Source organism: Mustela nigripes, chromosome 14 (genome assembly GCF_022355385.1).
Source record: "Mustela nigripes isolate SB6536 chromosome 14, MUSNIG.SB6536, whole genome shotgun sequence".
Classification (NCBI taxonomy): domain Eukaryota; kingdom Metazoa; phylum Chordata; class Mammalia; order Carnivora; family Mustelidae; genus Mustela; species Mustela nigripes.
The window spans coordinates 27,474,565-27,489,330 of record NC_081570.1 but is presented as its reverse complement, the minus strand read 5'-3'; the positions used below and the strand labels follow the sequence as shown (position 1 = coordinate 27,489,330).

Here is a 14,766-nt window from a genome sequence, read left to right as displayed (position 1 = left end):
AAGAAGCCTTAAAAAAAAAAAAAAAAAAAAAAAAAGAAGCCTTGAAGTCCCCTCAGAAGCCAAAGCTCAGGGAAAGGTCTACCCAGGCAGAGCTCCTGGGGTGGCTTATCTACTAGAAGAGCCTCTCCAGCTCCGGGCGGAAGTCCTGAGGCTCAAGCTGAGGGAGCCCAGGCCGCCGTGGCCCCTGGTTCTGTCCTGGGCATCTCGGCAGGAACCGCCCACAGCGTGGCCCAGCAGACGCTAGTGATGACCCCACGTGGCAGAGCAGGGTCCGGGGCAACAGGGTCACCCTGGGGTCAGCTGCACAAAGTCACCCACGCTGCTCTTTGGCACTGGGGGTTGGAAAAGGGCCAGGGTGATGCAGCCTTGGAGAAAGCTTAGCAGGGGCTCATCTCCACAAAATCGCCTACTGCAGCAGCCAGGGCAAAAAGCAGCTCACTCCCCAAGCAGCCATGTGAGGTCAGCGTCCCAGCCCCATTTCACAGACGAAGTAATGAGCTAGGTCATGGAGGCCCATGGTACCTTCTGGAGGCACAGGCCGAGGTCTATAAGGATACTTCCATGCACCTGGTTATGCTGCTTGACCTTCAGTGGGCCCGGAAAGCCCTCCAGAACCAGGATCCCTTACCCCAAAGACATCTGTCGCCACCCACGCGGCTTCAGGACCCAGAGGAGGGATCCCAGTTGTCCAGGCACTGCCTGGTGCCCAGCAGCAGCTCTCCCACTTGCATGGGGCACGGAGTCCCATTCTGGGATCTGGGCTCTGCTGAGCCTGCTTTTCCAGGGACAGGGCAGGCGGGGAATTTCGAAAGGCTTGTCGTGCTGTCCTGTGTTTTCAGGAAGAGGCCAGGCGGTGGCCAGCATACCAGAGGAGCTCTAGCCTGGATGGTGGGTGGCGGCCTGCCCGTCAGAGTGGGAGGAGAGTGGGAGGAGCGGGGCTTCCCCGTCAACCATGTGGTGTGGGACAGGTGACATCCCTGTGCCTCATTTTGGAAAAAGAGAATATATCTAATTCCCGGAGTTTGGTGGAGACATAATGAAATGAAAGCATCTCTTCCAGGGCTGTCACAGCGTGGTGTTCAGCGCTTGCTTAAGTGCTCACTCCCTTCTGTTCTGCAGGGAGGGAAACCGCACGACAAATTCACAGTCACAGATACTCACTCCTCTAGCAAATACTGGAGTCCGTGCTGGGCCCCGGGGCTGCATTAGAGTTTACCTCCTTGTGGGGGAGATAGGAAGTGAGCAGGGGAGGGGATCCTCCCGGACGGGGCCAAGTGCTCTGGGGTGAGGGGCTAGGGATTGGGGCAGAAGTGCCCAACGGGCCCAGAGCCGGTTAGCTCAGTGTTCCACACAGGCGTTCCTGGCCACCCGCTCTGTGAGCTGCTTGCCGGGGCTGTAGTCCCAGGCCCAGCCCCCACAAATTTGCTGTCTGGCAGAGCAGAGCTGGTAATCAGGGGCGTGGCCTGCACAAGGCCAAGTATAGTCCCTTCACCTCGGTGTCACTCCAAGATGGGGCGAGATGGGGCGTCCTCCTGAAAGTGCAGGGGGTCAGGGGTGGGCCCTGTGGGTAGGGTCAGGCACGTGGCTGGGAAGCCGAGGGAAGCCCAGGGCCTAGCCCTTCCCCGGGCCTGGGCTGAGCGTGCATGTGTCTGTGTGCCCCTGCAGGCCGGCCGTACCGGGGCAAGCCGAGCGACATGTGGGCCCTGGGCGTGGTGCTCTTCACCATGCTGTACGGCCAGTTCCCCTTCTACGACAGCATCCCCCAGGAGCTCTTCCGCAAGATCAAGGCCGCAGAGTACACCATCCCTGAGTGAGTGGCACTCCCTGGGCTGGGGCGGTGGGTTGGAGCGAGCCCGCCCAGCCTGCGCCACCGGAGCCCTCTCCTTGTTCTGCATCAGGGACGGGCGCGTGTCTGAGAACACCGTGTGTCTCATCCGGAAGCTGCTGGTCCTCGACCCCCAGCAGCGCCTTGCTGCCGTAGATGTCCTGGAGGCCCTCAGTGCCATCATCGCATCGTGGTAAGTGGGCAGGAGCCCGGCTGAGGGCGGGCCCGTTTCTTTGCCCGCCAGAGTCTGATTTCCAGATTGTCCCGCGGGCGAGAGGGGCAGGGCGCTCCCAGAGCTCAGGGTGGAGCATCCCCTGAGTGCAGGGTGATGCCACCTCTGGGATTGACATTAATTACGTCACTGATTTTCCACCACAGCCTGTGAGGTAGAAATGTCCCCATGATCAGATAAGAAAGCCAAGGCTTGGGAGACAGAGTCATTCATGTCAAGAGGGGGTTGAGCTGGGACCTAGCCCCATCTGTTGAGTCCAGCCAAGCTGTGGGGCTCCCGTGGGCCAGACCTGGGGAGGCAGCCCAATTCGTCTGCCTTCCTGCAGGCAGTCCCTGTCGTCGCTGAGCGGGCCTTTGCAAGTGGTTCCTGATATCGACGACCAGATGAGCAACGCAGACAGCTCCCAGGAGGTGAGTTGAGGTGGTCAGACCCGTCGTCACCTGGTCCCAAGGGACCAGTGGGGAGGAACAGAGGTGACAGCTCCGAGCAGGCTGCAGGGTCCCCTAGGTCAGAGCTGCCTGGGGTGTGCCTTTCCTCCTGGGCCGTGGGGCCGTGGAAATAGGGGCCCAGCCTGGCCTTCTCTCAGCTTCCTCTTTCTGCCTGAGCCCTGGCCCTGGCCTGGCCTCTGCCCTGGCCTGGCCCTTTACACAGCCATACTGCTCTACCTCTGACTCACTGGGTCTCTCTCAGCCTCTCTGCTCTTCCTTTTCCAGGTGATTCATTTTCTCCCAGTTTTCTCTCATTTCCTGCTCGCTGCACTGGAGAAAGTGCTGGGCCTGGGGTGGGGGCTGACTTGGGCCCCAGGCAGCAACTGGCAGGTGATCTTAGGGTGCCCCCTGGAGGGCAAGGCTAGGTGAACAGAGCAGAGCCATGGGTCGGGTGCCAGGAGGACCTTCCCTCCCTGGCCCTGCCCCTCATCCCCTGGCCCCAGAGTTCCACAGCCAGTACTGGGCAGGTGGGAGCAGGAGGAGGCACCTCGGGACCTCGGCAGAGCCTCCGCGCCCTTGAGACCTCCCTTTCCTAGGTGCCACCCACTGTGCATCTGTTCCTCTGCACCACAGGCCTGTGTGGCCATGTTCTCCTCTGTTCACAAAAGGAGACTGAGGTTCAGAGAGGTATGGTGATTTTCCTGGTCACACAGCTCAGACCCTAAGTCTGAGTGCAGAGCCCTGATCCGCCCTGTGATGATGAGCGCGGGGACCTGCCACTCCAGGGCGCTGCTGTCTGCCTGGGCTGCACCACCCCTAGGGCTGTCAAGAACAGCTCTGAGGGGAGATGACTGCCCCTCTTCACAGTTCAGGAAGCCAAAGCTTCCAAGGTCATGCAACCTCCCCCAAGGTCAGTGGGTTAGGAAAGGAGCGTGGGGTGGGATCCACTCAGATCCCAGGCCTGTGCTTCAGCTAGAGTGACCCCAGGCCAGGCAGCAGGCAAGGTACAGGCTGGCAGGAGGGCTGCCCCACATCCAGGGCAGCCTCTGGAGCCAGGTCACCTGACACAGGTTCCCTGCTCTCTTCTCCAACCCCACCCCCTCTCGCTCTCTCTTCCCCTCTCCTCCTGCCCCCGCCCCCTCGTGTCTGTCTCTCCCAAGGCAAAGGTGACAGAGGAGTGCTCCCAGTATGAGTTTGAGAACTACATGCGGCAGCAGCTGCTGCTGGCTGAGGAGAAGAGCTCCATACACGAGGCCCGGAGCTGGGGGCCCAAGCGGCAGTTCGGCAGCGTGCCCCCCGTGCGGCGGCTGGGCCACGACGCACAGCCCATGAACCCCCTGGACGCGGCCATCCTGGCACAGCGCTACCTGCGCAAGTAGCCCCCTGGCCAGGGCACCGCCCCCCCACCCTCTCTTCCCAGCCCCCAGCCCGCGGCCTGGACTCTCCCCCCACCGGCTGCGATGGGGCAGGGACAGCGCAGGTCACACATGGGCTCAGCAGACCACAAAGCTACCTTGGGAATGATCTCTTGATTGTTTGGTTTTTTTAATCTGAGAAGCCTAGATAACTAATCTGCTTTTAATCATGACGTTTTAATCTACCTCTGGCTCTTTAACCATGCTGTCTCCGGACTGAGTGAGAGGGAGGAGGAGGGAGCCCGGCCAACTGGCCCAGGGCAGCTGCCCCCCACCCCCCAAGGACAGATAAGCTGAACTCCAGCTCGGCTGCTGGCTCCCAGAATGAAGGCCCACCACCCCCCATGGCCCTCCCCGGCCCCCTCCCAGTCTGTGTCCGTCCCTCCCCTTCTGACCCCAGGCCCCTCAGTCCAAGCTTTGGAAAACTTCACCTCATCTTAAGCAGAATTCAGATATATTTATTTTTGTACTGAAACCCACTTCTCTCCCATCTCTAGGTGGCTCGGCCAGTGGCCGCTCCCCACCCCCACCCCCACCGACCTGGCTGGACGGCAGGGAGTCCACTGCCCACAGATGGGCCCCCTCCTGGCCCCCAGGCTCAGAAGCCCCTTCTTGCCGGCCCCTCCACCTCCAGCCCACCAGTCCCTCCTGTTTCTGGTGATGGGGAGGCCTCTCTAGACTTGGTTCTCCTTCTCCCACTCTGTAGCTTTTCTGAGGTGCTGTGTACCCTCGCATTAAGCCTGGTTTCTTTCTGTGCCCCACACCGTGGTACCGAGGTGACGCTGACACAGACGCAGAAGGGGTGCCTGGTGGTCGGGTGAGGAGGGGACGCTGGGCCAACTGTGCACAGGTGGGCCCTGCTCACATGCCCTGTTGCTCCCCACACCCCTCTGTGTTCACAGAGTGGTGGGGGCATCTCCCCTCCTGTTCTTGCCTCATACTGGATGTGGGTCTCTCCAGCAGACCCTGGCCAGAGCCCTTCCTCGGGGCTGTGGGGCTTGTGGGGAGAGCTATAGGGACTGGGGGGGCCTGTCTGGCTTGAGAACAGCCCTGCTGCCCTTTATGAGCCGAGATTTTGAAGTGGATGCCCGTCTTGCCAGAAACACTGTTCTCACCAGAATGCCCTTCCCTCCCACTCTCCCTCACTGGACTTGGCCTTGCCCGGTGCCGAGCAAAGACCCTTCCTCTGGCCTGGCCCCCCTGGCCCCCCTGGAAAGGCTGAGTGTTCCCCTCCAGGCAGCCCTGGGCCCTCAGGCCCTTCCTGTTTTTGCTCCCCAGTGGGGAGGTGACCGAGGCCTGTGTGACCTTGTTTCCCAGAGTGTGAGCTGCCCCCTCCCCAAAAGCTGACTCACTGTGAGTGACTTGGGCAAGTTCCCAAACCTCCTTGTGCCTCAGTTTCCCCATCTGGAAAAAATGGGGCCACCTCTTGCCAGCAGTAGCAGGGCCGCCCATGCCCCCTCCTCCCCATGCCCCCATCCCAGCACTTGGGCGCCTCATGCCTCTGCCTCAGTGGGTCTGTGGGAGCCCGCCTGAGCCCAGCACTTAGTCCCCTTGAGCACCAGACTCTGTCTCTGTTGGTGGCCATTCACCAAGAGCCAGGGTGCCGTGCTGTGGAGGCGGGGGATGTCCTCTTTTCTATATTTATTTCAAAAAGAAGTCTCCCAAGGGAGTAGAAATGCAGTCTGGCCTAGGGCTCCCAGCCCCTGTGACTGTCCTCCCATGAGGGTCTTGGCTGCGTACCTGTCCAGCAGCCTGCCAGGACTCTCTGGGCTTGCTTGCCACGGGTGGGCTTTCTCCTCCTTTTCAAAGCAATACCCTCGGGGGTCTGCAGAGCCTTATCAGACAGGCTGGGCCCTCCAAGGTCAGCCCCTGAGTCTGATGACGTTCGTGGCAAAGCAGATGAGAGGAGGTTGGGCCTGCCTCACTGGGTGTCACACACTGAGAGGTCCTGTTGTAAAGAAACAAAACAGAAAAAGTCACAAAAAAGTTTGTATAAAGACATATTTTTGTACTACATGGGGACTCTTCCTGCATGTCAGCAATAAAACTTCCTGACCTGGAGCCAGTGTGGCCTGCTGTTCTGTATGTCTCTGTGTCTCTGTCTCTCCTGCCCCTGCCAGCCAGGGCAGGTTTCCCGCAGCTCTCGGCTCTGCCCCCTCTGACAGCCCCCCACCCCACAGCCCAACCAGCACCACTGCCTTGGTGGGGGTGGGGGGCGGACAGAGCTACCTGGCATTCTCCTGAAGACCCATTAGTGCACCCCGCACCCCTGAGTGCCCCAGGGGCAGGCAGGAGGTGTCCGAGAGCGGCTGCAGCTGGCCAGCCGAGCATCAGTCTTCTCTCCCTGCCAAACCCCCATCTGGGGGTCAAAGATCCTGGCCGGACAGAGACTGCCCCTGTGTCCCCACGCCCATTTAGGGCTGCTGGGGTAAGAAGGGCCAGGCAGACCTTTTCCTGCACTGGTCACCACCCTCACTCCCCTCCATAGGAAGCCAAAGGGCTTCCTTCCTTCCTTTCTTCTTTCCTTCCTTCCTTTGTCTAAATTTAGACATTTCAGCTGGAGCACTGGAGCAGTGAAGATGAAGGTAGGCCGGCCCCTCGCTCAGCACCCCACGGTGCCCTGACAGACCCACTCACGCGAGTGGGAGCCCACACACGGCCGCAGGTCACAGAAGGAGCAGAGAGCTCCATGCACGGGAGCCCCTTCGCAGGCAAGTGTGCACACGGCAAGAGTGAGGTGGCCCTGGGGCTCTGTGGCATTCAGCGCCACCCCGGCGCCTTGCCACGACCTTCACACCACCCCGACTCAATGGCCGAGCGGCCCCCACCTCCCTGGTCACTTCCATGTCTACACAGGCTTTGACCCATATGTCATCTGCGGAGCTGTCCTGGGTGCCCTTGCTCCCAGCACTCTGGCTGTACCGGCTGCTGTGCCTGGGACTCAATGCCACGCCCACCTCCTCCCCATCCCCCCACCCGATCGGCCTCCCTTCTGTGCCCAGGTGACTCCTGGGCACACGCATGGGTCAGCCTTACCGGTCACCCACACGAAAGCAGCCATCCGAGGGCAGGGGCCCAGCCGGGCCTGCTCACGTGTCTACGCCTAGGACGGGCTGTGCACGCGGCACACACCAGAACGCGTGGTCTCTTGACCTCAATGGGTCAGATCGCTCTTCAGTTTTTCTCCTGAGCCCTGGGAGCTACGGAAGGGGAAAGTAGAAAGGTGGGGGGTGAGGGGCTTGGGGATCAACAGCCTCCCGTGCGCCTGAGAAGTCAAACAGGAACTGAGAAGTTTCTACCAGTTTTAGCTGCCTCCCGTGGCCTCAGGGAGAGCCGTTTCAGAGAAGCCGCACTGGAGCTGCCCAGTCTCTCAAGTGGGGAAGGGAGGAAATGGAGTCTCGGCCCAGTCATTCAGGCTTCAGAGCCAAGCTTGTCCTGATTTCTTGCCCACCCCCGGCTCCCTCCCGCCCATGTCCAACCCACTGCCGATCCTGTCCCCGGCCAGGCAGCATCTGACCATTCCCACAGCTCTCTGCGACCACCCTGAGCGCTCCACTCTTGCTTCTGGCCTCCCTACTCCCACCTTCCCCTACAAAGGCCCAGGGGCCACATGGCAGCCAGAATGAGCCTGTTACAAGGTGGGGTTTGTCCCTCTCCTGCTTACACACCTCTGATGGCTTCTGTCCCATGCGGGATAACTTCCAGAGGTCGGTCTGTGGCTTGGAAAGGTCCACAAACCAGGTTCTGCACCTGGCCTCCTCTCTAGCTTGTGGGCTCCTCACCCCTCCTCACTTCCTGTGCCAGGCACACTGGGCTCCTTGCTGATCCTAAGGGAGCTGAGCAGGCTTCCACCTCAAGGCCATTGCCTGGGCTATTACTTCTGGAAGGCTCTTCCCCTCGCTATTTGCATGGCTGCCTCCCTGACTTCCCTCTACTCAAAATGTCACCTCTGAGAGGCTGTCCGTGAACACCTGGTGTTCTCTAACTCCTTAAGGTTTCCACTTTATGTTTCTTCATTGTACTTACCACAGCCTCATAGGATTACCATATGTCTGATTATTGATCCTATCTGCCTTCCCTACTCAGATGAGGGCAGGCTTCTTTTGTGCATGTCCATGTGGGAGTTCGTCAGAGTGATGAGGGTGCCGCTGGCAGAGGGTGGGAGCCAGAGACAGCCCCACAAGGAAGGCACATTTTACATCCTGCACGACGTGAGTGAAAACATGTTTACAGTGACCAGAGCCAAGAATCTAACTCCCTTTTATACATAAACACAAAGGACTGGTGGACACATAATGTACATGGAACCTTCGGGAAATGCAACAACCATGTGAAGTGGAGGGAATCTGTACTCTGTGTCATTCAGAACTTTACCAAGAGCTCCTCGCCATTTCCAAAACGGTCATGACCGCAATGTCCCAACACCAGTCTGCACTCAGAGCTGTCACGTTCCAAGTGAGTGACCACTTCGACCATATCTATTACCTTTTCTTTATATTTTTAATTAGACATGGAGGTGGGCATATTAGCATTAATTTCACTTCAGGAGCATTAGAGGATCCATACAGAGTATCATGAAAAGGCAGCTTTGGGTCTGACTGGGTGGGGAACCGTGACCTAGAACCGCCCAGTGGAAGATTGGTTGGGAGCAGACGCTCTAAAGTTCAAATCTAGGCCCCACCCCTTAAAGCCACGTGACCACAAATTCAGGCTTCACCGGAGCCTTGCTGCCCTCCGCCTTAGATGGAGTCCCAGTCCCGTTACAAACTGCACAGGGTCACTGGGAGGATCTGAAGGTGAAGCGCACGTAGCACGTAGCCAACCAAGTACCAGGTGCCAGGAGGGCACTCAATATCCATTTATTGTTTGTTCTATAAATTTCACTGTGGCTTCTTCCCAGCAGCTGTCCCCGGGGCTGAGGAGTATTCAGAGGACTGGGCAGGTCCAAGGAGGCCATGAATGGGTTGCCTTCTTCCCTCCATCTAAGACCTAGTCAGCCCCTGAACCCCTCAGTGGGGAGGCCCTAGTGTCAGTAACAGACCCCCAGCTTGACCACTGAGGAAGGTTGCTGAGTAGGGTTTTGCATTGGGCCCTGAATATGCCAGCCCCCCTGAGAGCCCTCCCAGAGGCCCTGGATCCCTCAGCCCCCTGAACTCCCATCAAAGACCTGTCTTAACTTGTTTCATTAAAAAAGACCTGTCTTGGGGCACCTGGGTGGCTCAATGGGTTAAGCTTCTGCCTTCGGCTCAGGTCGTGATCCCAGGGTCCTAGGATTAAGCCCTGCACTGGGTTCCCTGCTCCGCGGAGAGCCTCCTTCTCCCTCTCCTTCTGCTGCTTCCCCTGCTTGTGTTCTCTCTCTCTCTCTCTCTGGGTCAAATAAATAAATATATTTTTAAAAATTTTAAAAATAAAAAAGATCTGTCTTTCCTGAGTTTCATCCTAGGATCACTCTCTGTGCCTCCCGAAGTGACAAATCTCTAGTCTCACAGGCTGACAGGAGAGCAGAGAGGCAGCCAGCCAGTGGGCAGGTGGATGGGCAGCAGGTCAAAGGCTGGCAGACAGGGAGGAAATCAGCAGGTAGAGAGATGGGATGCAAGCCAGGCAAGCGAGTGACAGATATGCAGAGATGCCAGCCAGCACAACCGGAAAGCAGGTGGCTGGGAACACCTACAGACTGGCTGGCGGGCAAGGAGGGCAGGCGGGGCAGAGCGAGGCAGGCAGAAAAGCAGATAGGCAAGTGGTCAGGAGGGCATGAGGGCTCTGGATACGGCCCACCTGGGCCAAAGTCACATTCCCCAGGGCCTCCAGGAGTAGCCCTCAGCTTCTTCAGAACCCTCCAGGGCAAGGCTGCTATTCCTTCCACCCAGCCTAGCTTGGCCCCATGCATCTCCCTAGAGGAAGGCAACACTCTGGGTACCCTGTACACCCCAGTCCCTGAAGGGACTAGGAAGCATCTCAACCGCCACTCTGCTCAGCATGGCCACCGACTTCACCAGGGCTGAGTCACACACCAAGGCACAGACACCTGTGTCAGCAGCTCAGCCATACCCAGAGGTCCACATAGCACGGCAATAGCTGAACACTAACGAATCCAAAACCTGGTATGCTCTCATGAATGCAGAGAGGCGTGCACGTGGCCCCTCGGGAAGACGCAGGTGGGCACCTTAGGGACTCAGACCAACATCCTCAAGACGCAAGGTCAGTCCAAGGACAGCTGCAGCACACACCAATGTTCCCATGGATGGAAGGCCTCCAGTGAACCCATGCGCCCTTGGAAACCCACTGATACCACGGCCAGTGGTTAGATTCTGGCCGCACATCCACCTCTCTGCTCAGTGTGTTGCCCAGCCGACTCTTCCTCCCACCTCAAGGGTGTCTCCCCACACCTTCTCCACCCCCCCCCCCCCCCCGCGATCTCCCGCCCCCCCCCCCCGGAGAGCCCCCAAGGTTGCGCAAGCGGAGCTACGGCCCCCCCCGCCCCCCCCCCCCCCCCCCCCCCGCCACCCCGGCCCCACAGATGATCTCACCCACTCCCGAGGAGTTCCATCCATCTTCTGTGCCGAGGGCTCCCAAACTCATGTCCAGCCTGGACTCCTCCCAGGGTCCCCTGCCTGACACCTCCCCCGGGTATCTAACGCACATCTCGAATGGATCTCAAAGGCAACTCTGACCACCCCCCCAAAACCTGCACCCCATATACGCTTCCCTCAGGTGCTCCGGCCCTGCGCCAAGCAGTGGTCCTACGTCCTCTTTCCCTCACAGCCTCAGGCAAGGCGGGAATTGTTGACACCGCCTCGAAAGGTGACCCTGCCTCACCTGGACAGCGGCACTTCAGGGACCCAGCCCTGGGCGCCGCCTGCCAGCGCAGCTGCGGCCCTCGCCGCTCTCCGGGCTCCCATGCCCGCCCCGCGACTGCCTGTGCTGTCCCGGGACCGCACCGGGGTCTCTCCAAAGTCTGTCAGGAACCGTGACGCTAACCCTAACCCCCCAGACTCTCAGGTTCCCCGCCACATGGACAGTAAGGTCCGAGGTCGCCCGCGGAGGGATCCCCACGCCCCCTCCGCTGCACCCGGGAGAGAGGCGACCCAAGGCCCTCTGGTTTCGAGGCCTGGTGACTCCTGCCCCCGCTCTCTCCCTGAGCCCCACGCGGCAGGATTCGGATGTCCCCTCCCTCGGGCTGGAAGAGCAGCCTGCAGGTGCACTCCATCGCCCCGAGCCTCAGCAGCACCGAGGCTACCTTCTTCATGGAATGGTTGTCTCTCGGCCGGGAGCCAGCTCCATGAGGGCAGGGGTTTGTATCTGTCCTGTTTCCCCGCCGAACCCCCATTCCCAGGAGGTCCTCCCCATTCCCAGGAGGGAGCATTTGCTGACCAACAGCTGCAGGGGTTTGCGCGCAGCGGTACCGCCTCCCCCCAGTGCGCAAGCAGATAAACAGGAAAGACACACACAAATATACAAATAAAGGCAGAAATGCCTGCACACACGCTCACAAAACAGACTCAAAAGTCACAAAGACACCCAGGAGTCCTTTCCCATCTCCGTGGAAGCGGGTCTGTCCTTTCTTCATCTAGATCTGCCCCCTGCTTGAACCCAGTCTCAGGACTGGGGATGGGGGGTCTCCAGCCTGGACAGACAGGGGGGTCACCAGCCCACAGGCCTCAGGCCGCGCCTTCAGCTATGTCTGCAATTTCCTCTCCCCTTTCTTCCCTCCTCCTCTCTGAGGCTCCCGCCAAGCAGGCCTCCCCCTCACCCAAGCCCCAGCACAGGAAGGGGGGCCCTGAAGGGGGGGGTTGCTGAGAGTCTGAGCAGGAAGACGACCCAGGCCGCACACATGGATCACACAACACATGGCGCGCACAAGCGGAGCCCAGGTGGAAACGCAGGAGAGCGCAGGCGCAGGTTGAGCCAGGACAAAATACATCTCCCGGGCAGGCTCTGGTGCAGAAGAGCACAGAGCCAGCAGAACCTCCAGGCGGGTTGGGCAAGGCTGACCTGCTCCCGGCTCCAAGCACCAGCCCAACATTCATTAACCCCGTGTGACAGAAGCTCTGCCAGCTGGACATGCTCTCCCAGCGGAGCCCCCTCTGTTGTAAACTCACGATCTGGGGGGAGGACTGCAGAAGAGGGGCAGTCTTCCTGGGCAGGAGGGCCTTCTGGGAGGAAGAGCAAGGTGTAGAGAAGAGGTTAAGAGCCCCAGGCTCTAGGGGCCAAGAGCACTCCGTTCAAATACTGACCCTTTAGTCAAGTTATTCAATCTCCATGACTCGGTTTACTCATCTGCCAAGTGGCGACAATGGTACTCACTTTATAGGATTGTTAGAATTAAATGAAAGAATATTACAAAGGGCACATACATACAGAGACACAGGCAAAACTTCATTATTTTTGTTATTAGTAGCTTGGGGGCGGGACTCTGCCACCAGCCTCCCCAGCGGTTTCCTGTGGGAGAGCAGACGGCCCCGCCGGCTCGCTCCCCCTCCTCCCAGTCGCTCGCTCCTCTCCCCTTCCTCTCCCGGCCCTTTTCCTCCCCGCCTCCCCCCGCCCCGCCCCGCCCCTCCTCTTTCCTCGGAGGAAACTTTCGGCCGGCTGGTCCTTCGGCCCGTGTCCCGCCCGCGCTGCAGCGGCCTGGGAGCCGAGCCGGGAAGGCGGGGAAGCTGGGACCGGACGGGGCGGGAGCGGCCGGGTCTCGGGTGTATGCGGCCGCCGGCAGCGGGGAAGCGGGGCGCTGACGGTGAGTGAGCCCCGGCCTTTGGACCGGTGGGTCCCGGCGGGGCGGGCTGGAGGGGAGAGGGAGGCGGCTTCGCCTCAGAAGCCCGCCCTGGGAGTGGAAAAGGCACTCGCGTCTCGCTCCTCCATCCCACTACCGGGACGGCGAAACCGGGCGTCATTTGGGGACCCCACAAGGGGGCGGAGCCTCCTGCGGCCCACTTCCCTGACCCCTCAAAAGTTGGAGGGGCGTCTGCGCCCAGGGAAGGGATCTCCCAGGCAGGGCCCAGGTCTGTAACAAAGTTAGAGAGCTGCTGTCTCCGGTTTGGACCCTGGGGCTGCTCTTCCAGCGAGGGGAGCTACCCGGAGGAGGCGGGGTCAGAATCAGCTCCGGGCTGGGGATTGGGATCTGACCTTGCTGACCCCGCAGGCTGACGGGGGGCTTGCCCCTCCGCCCCCAGAGCAGCATGGATGCCCCACGGAGGGACATGGAGTTGCTGAGCAACAGCCTGGCGGCCTACGCGCACATCCGCGGTGAGGGCGGGCCCCGGGGGGCATGGGCCCCTCCCTGCCCCTCTGAGGCCCCACTCCCCTTCCTTCCCCACCTCCCAGCCCCATCCTCCCCATCCCTCACTGACTGTTGGCGGCTACCTAATGTCTTTCAAATAAGGAGGACGGCCCTTGACCCCCAAACTTCGAAACTGGAGTCCTTCCGCAGTGGAATAACTCCCGCCCGCCAGGGAGGCAGGGCTCCTCCATGACTTCTGCCCTCTGACCCTCAGCTAACCCCGAGAGCTTTGGCCTCTACTTCGTGCTGGGAGTCTGCTTTGGCCTGCTGCTAACGCTGTGCCTACTAGTCATCAGTATTTCCTGCGCTCCCCGCCCGCGGCCCCGGGCCCCTGCTCCGCGCCGGGACCCCCGCAGCAGCACCCTCGAACCCGAGGACGACGAGGACGAGGAGGAGGACACGGTGACGCGGCTGGGCCCCGACGACACGCTGCAGGGCCCAGAGCTGACGGCTGAGCCAGACGGGCCGCTGAGCGTAAACGTCTTCACGTCGGCAGAGGAGCTGGAGCGGGCACAGCGCTTGGAGGAGCGGGAACGGATCCTAAGGGAGATTTGGCGCACTGGGCAGCCGGACCTGCTGGGCACTGGCACGCTGGGGCCCAGCCCCACGGCCACAGGCACTCTGGGTCGCATGCACTATTACTGACCGGCCCTTTCCCGTTGCAAGGAGCTCTGCGTACTGGAAATGCGCAGGAACTCACAGCTGCCCCAGGACGTTGGGACTGCCCCTGCCCATGGTGCTAGGGAGGCCCCGCCCACACGGCTCCCCCAGTGCCATTGGACCTGGATTCCCACCTTCTGAGATCCCCAGTCCTGCCAGAAAGCCCGCGGGGGAGGACGGGCACAGGGTCCCCAGCCCTTCTCCTGTGATAAGTGACCAATGAAAACTGCATTCTCAGTGACTCAGTCTCCCTCTCTTCTGTCCCCAACGTCCTCCAGGCTCCTGCCATGCAGGGCGACCCAGATTGAGACACTACTCGACTCTTTTAATCAGGCTGACCATCTCCATCAACCCACTCAACACCTGAGCATACATGCTTGCATTCAGTTCACAGACTGAAAAAAACACTCCCTCCACCACCTCACAGCCTCACGCACAGAACAAGTTATCACTCGCATTCCTTCCTTACAAATGCATTCCTTCCCGGGCAAAGGCCTGGGCGCACTTTGCCCCTGGGATCCTGCATCACTACACACACACACACACACACACACACACACGCCCCGGGACCCTGCCCTTGATGCTGAAGCACTATTAGCCAGTGTTAACCGTGTGTGCCTGAGCGGGGCTCCGAGCAGAGATGTGTTCCAGCGAGTTCTTCGGAGCGAACTATGGGGCCAACTGGGAGGGATCCTGGCTCGAGAGCAGGCCCGCCCACCTCCTCTGGCGCACAGCTGGATTCTGGAATCCGGGTCCGCGGGCAGAGCCCGACCCCGCCTGGGCCCCTCCTGCCGGCCATTGCTCCAGCACCCGGCAGACGTCCGAAGGAGACACCCCCCACCCGCCCCCGCCATCCGGTGGATAAAAATAGCCGCGCGGAGGCCTTGGGATCGGTAATGGGAGCCACATGTTGGCCAGATGTGCCCGGGAGA

At 60.4% G+C, this 14,766-nt stretch overlaps 2 protein-coding genes across 6 annotated transcripts in view; both read left to right on the top strand.

Annotated features, from left to right (window-relative positions):
- The window catches only part of STK40 (serine/threonine kinase 40), a 40,985-nt gene extending 35,024 nt beyond the window's left edge, over positions 1-5,961 (top strand). For all 4 annotated transcript variants that reach the window (XM_059377278.1, XM_059377280.1, XM_059377276.1 and 1 more), the window contains 4 exons: positions 1,666-1,810; positions 1,899-2,018; positions 2,383-2,467; positions 3,646-5,961. In XM_059377278.1, coding sequence (XP_059233261.1) covers positions 1,666-1,810; positions 1,899-2,018; positions 2,383-2,467; positions 3,646-3,864 — 569 coding nt within the window. In that variant the 3' untranslated portion in view covers positions 3,865-5,961. The remainder of the gene's footprint in view (positions 1-1,665; positions 1,811-1,898; positions 2,019-2,382; positions 2,468-3,645) is intronic.
- Positions 5,962-12,456: 6,495 nt separating this feature from the next.
- EVA1B (eva-1 homolog B) lies at positions 12,457-14,075 on the top strand. Of its 2 annotated transcripts, none has more exons than XM_059377275.1 (3): positions 12,457-12,631; positions 13,068-13,140; positions 13,389-14,075. In XM_059377275.1, the coding sequence occupies exons 2-3, from the start codon at positions 13,074-13,076 to the stop codon at positions 13,817-13,819; spliced, it is 498 nt and encodes a 165-aa protein (XP_059233258.1). In that variant the 5' UTR covers positions 12,457-12,631; positions 13,068-13,073; the 3' UTR covers positions 13,820-14,075. The 2 variants fall into 2 exon arrangements, with proteins under 2 accessions (XP_059233258.1, XP_059233257.1); XM_059377274.1 differs by having other exon boundaries at positions 12,462-12,631; positions 13,037-13,140.
- The last annotated feature ends 691 nt before the right edge of the window (positions 14,076-14,766 follow it).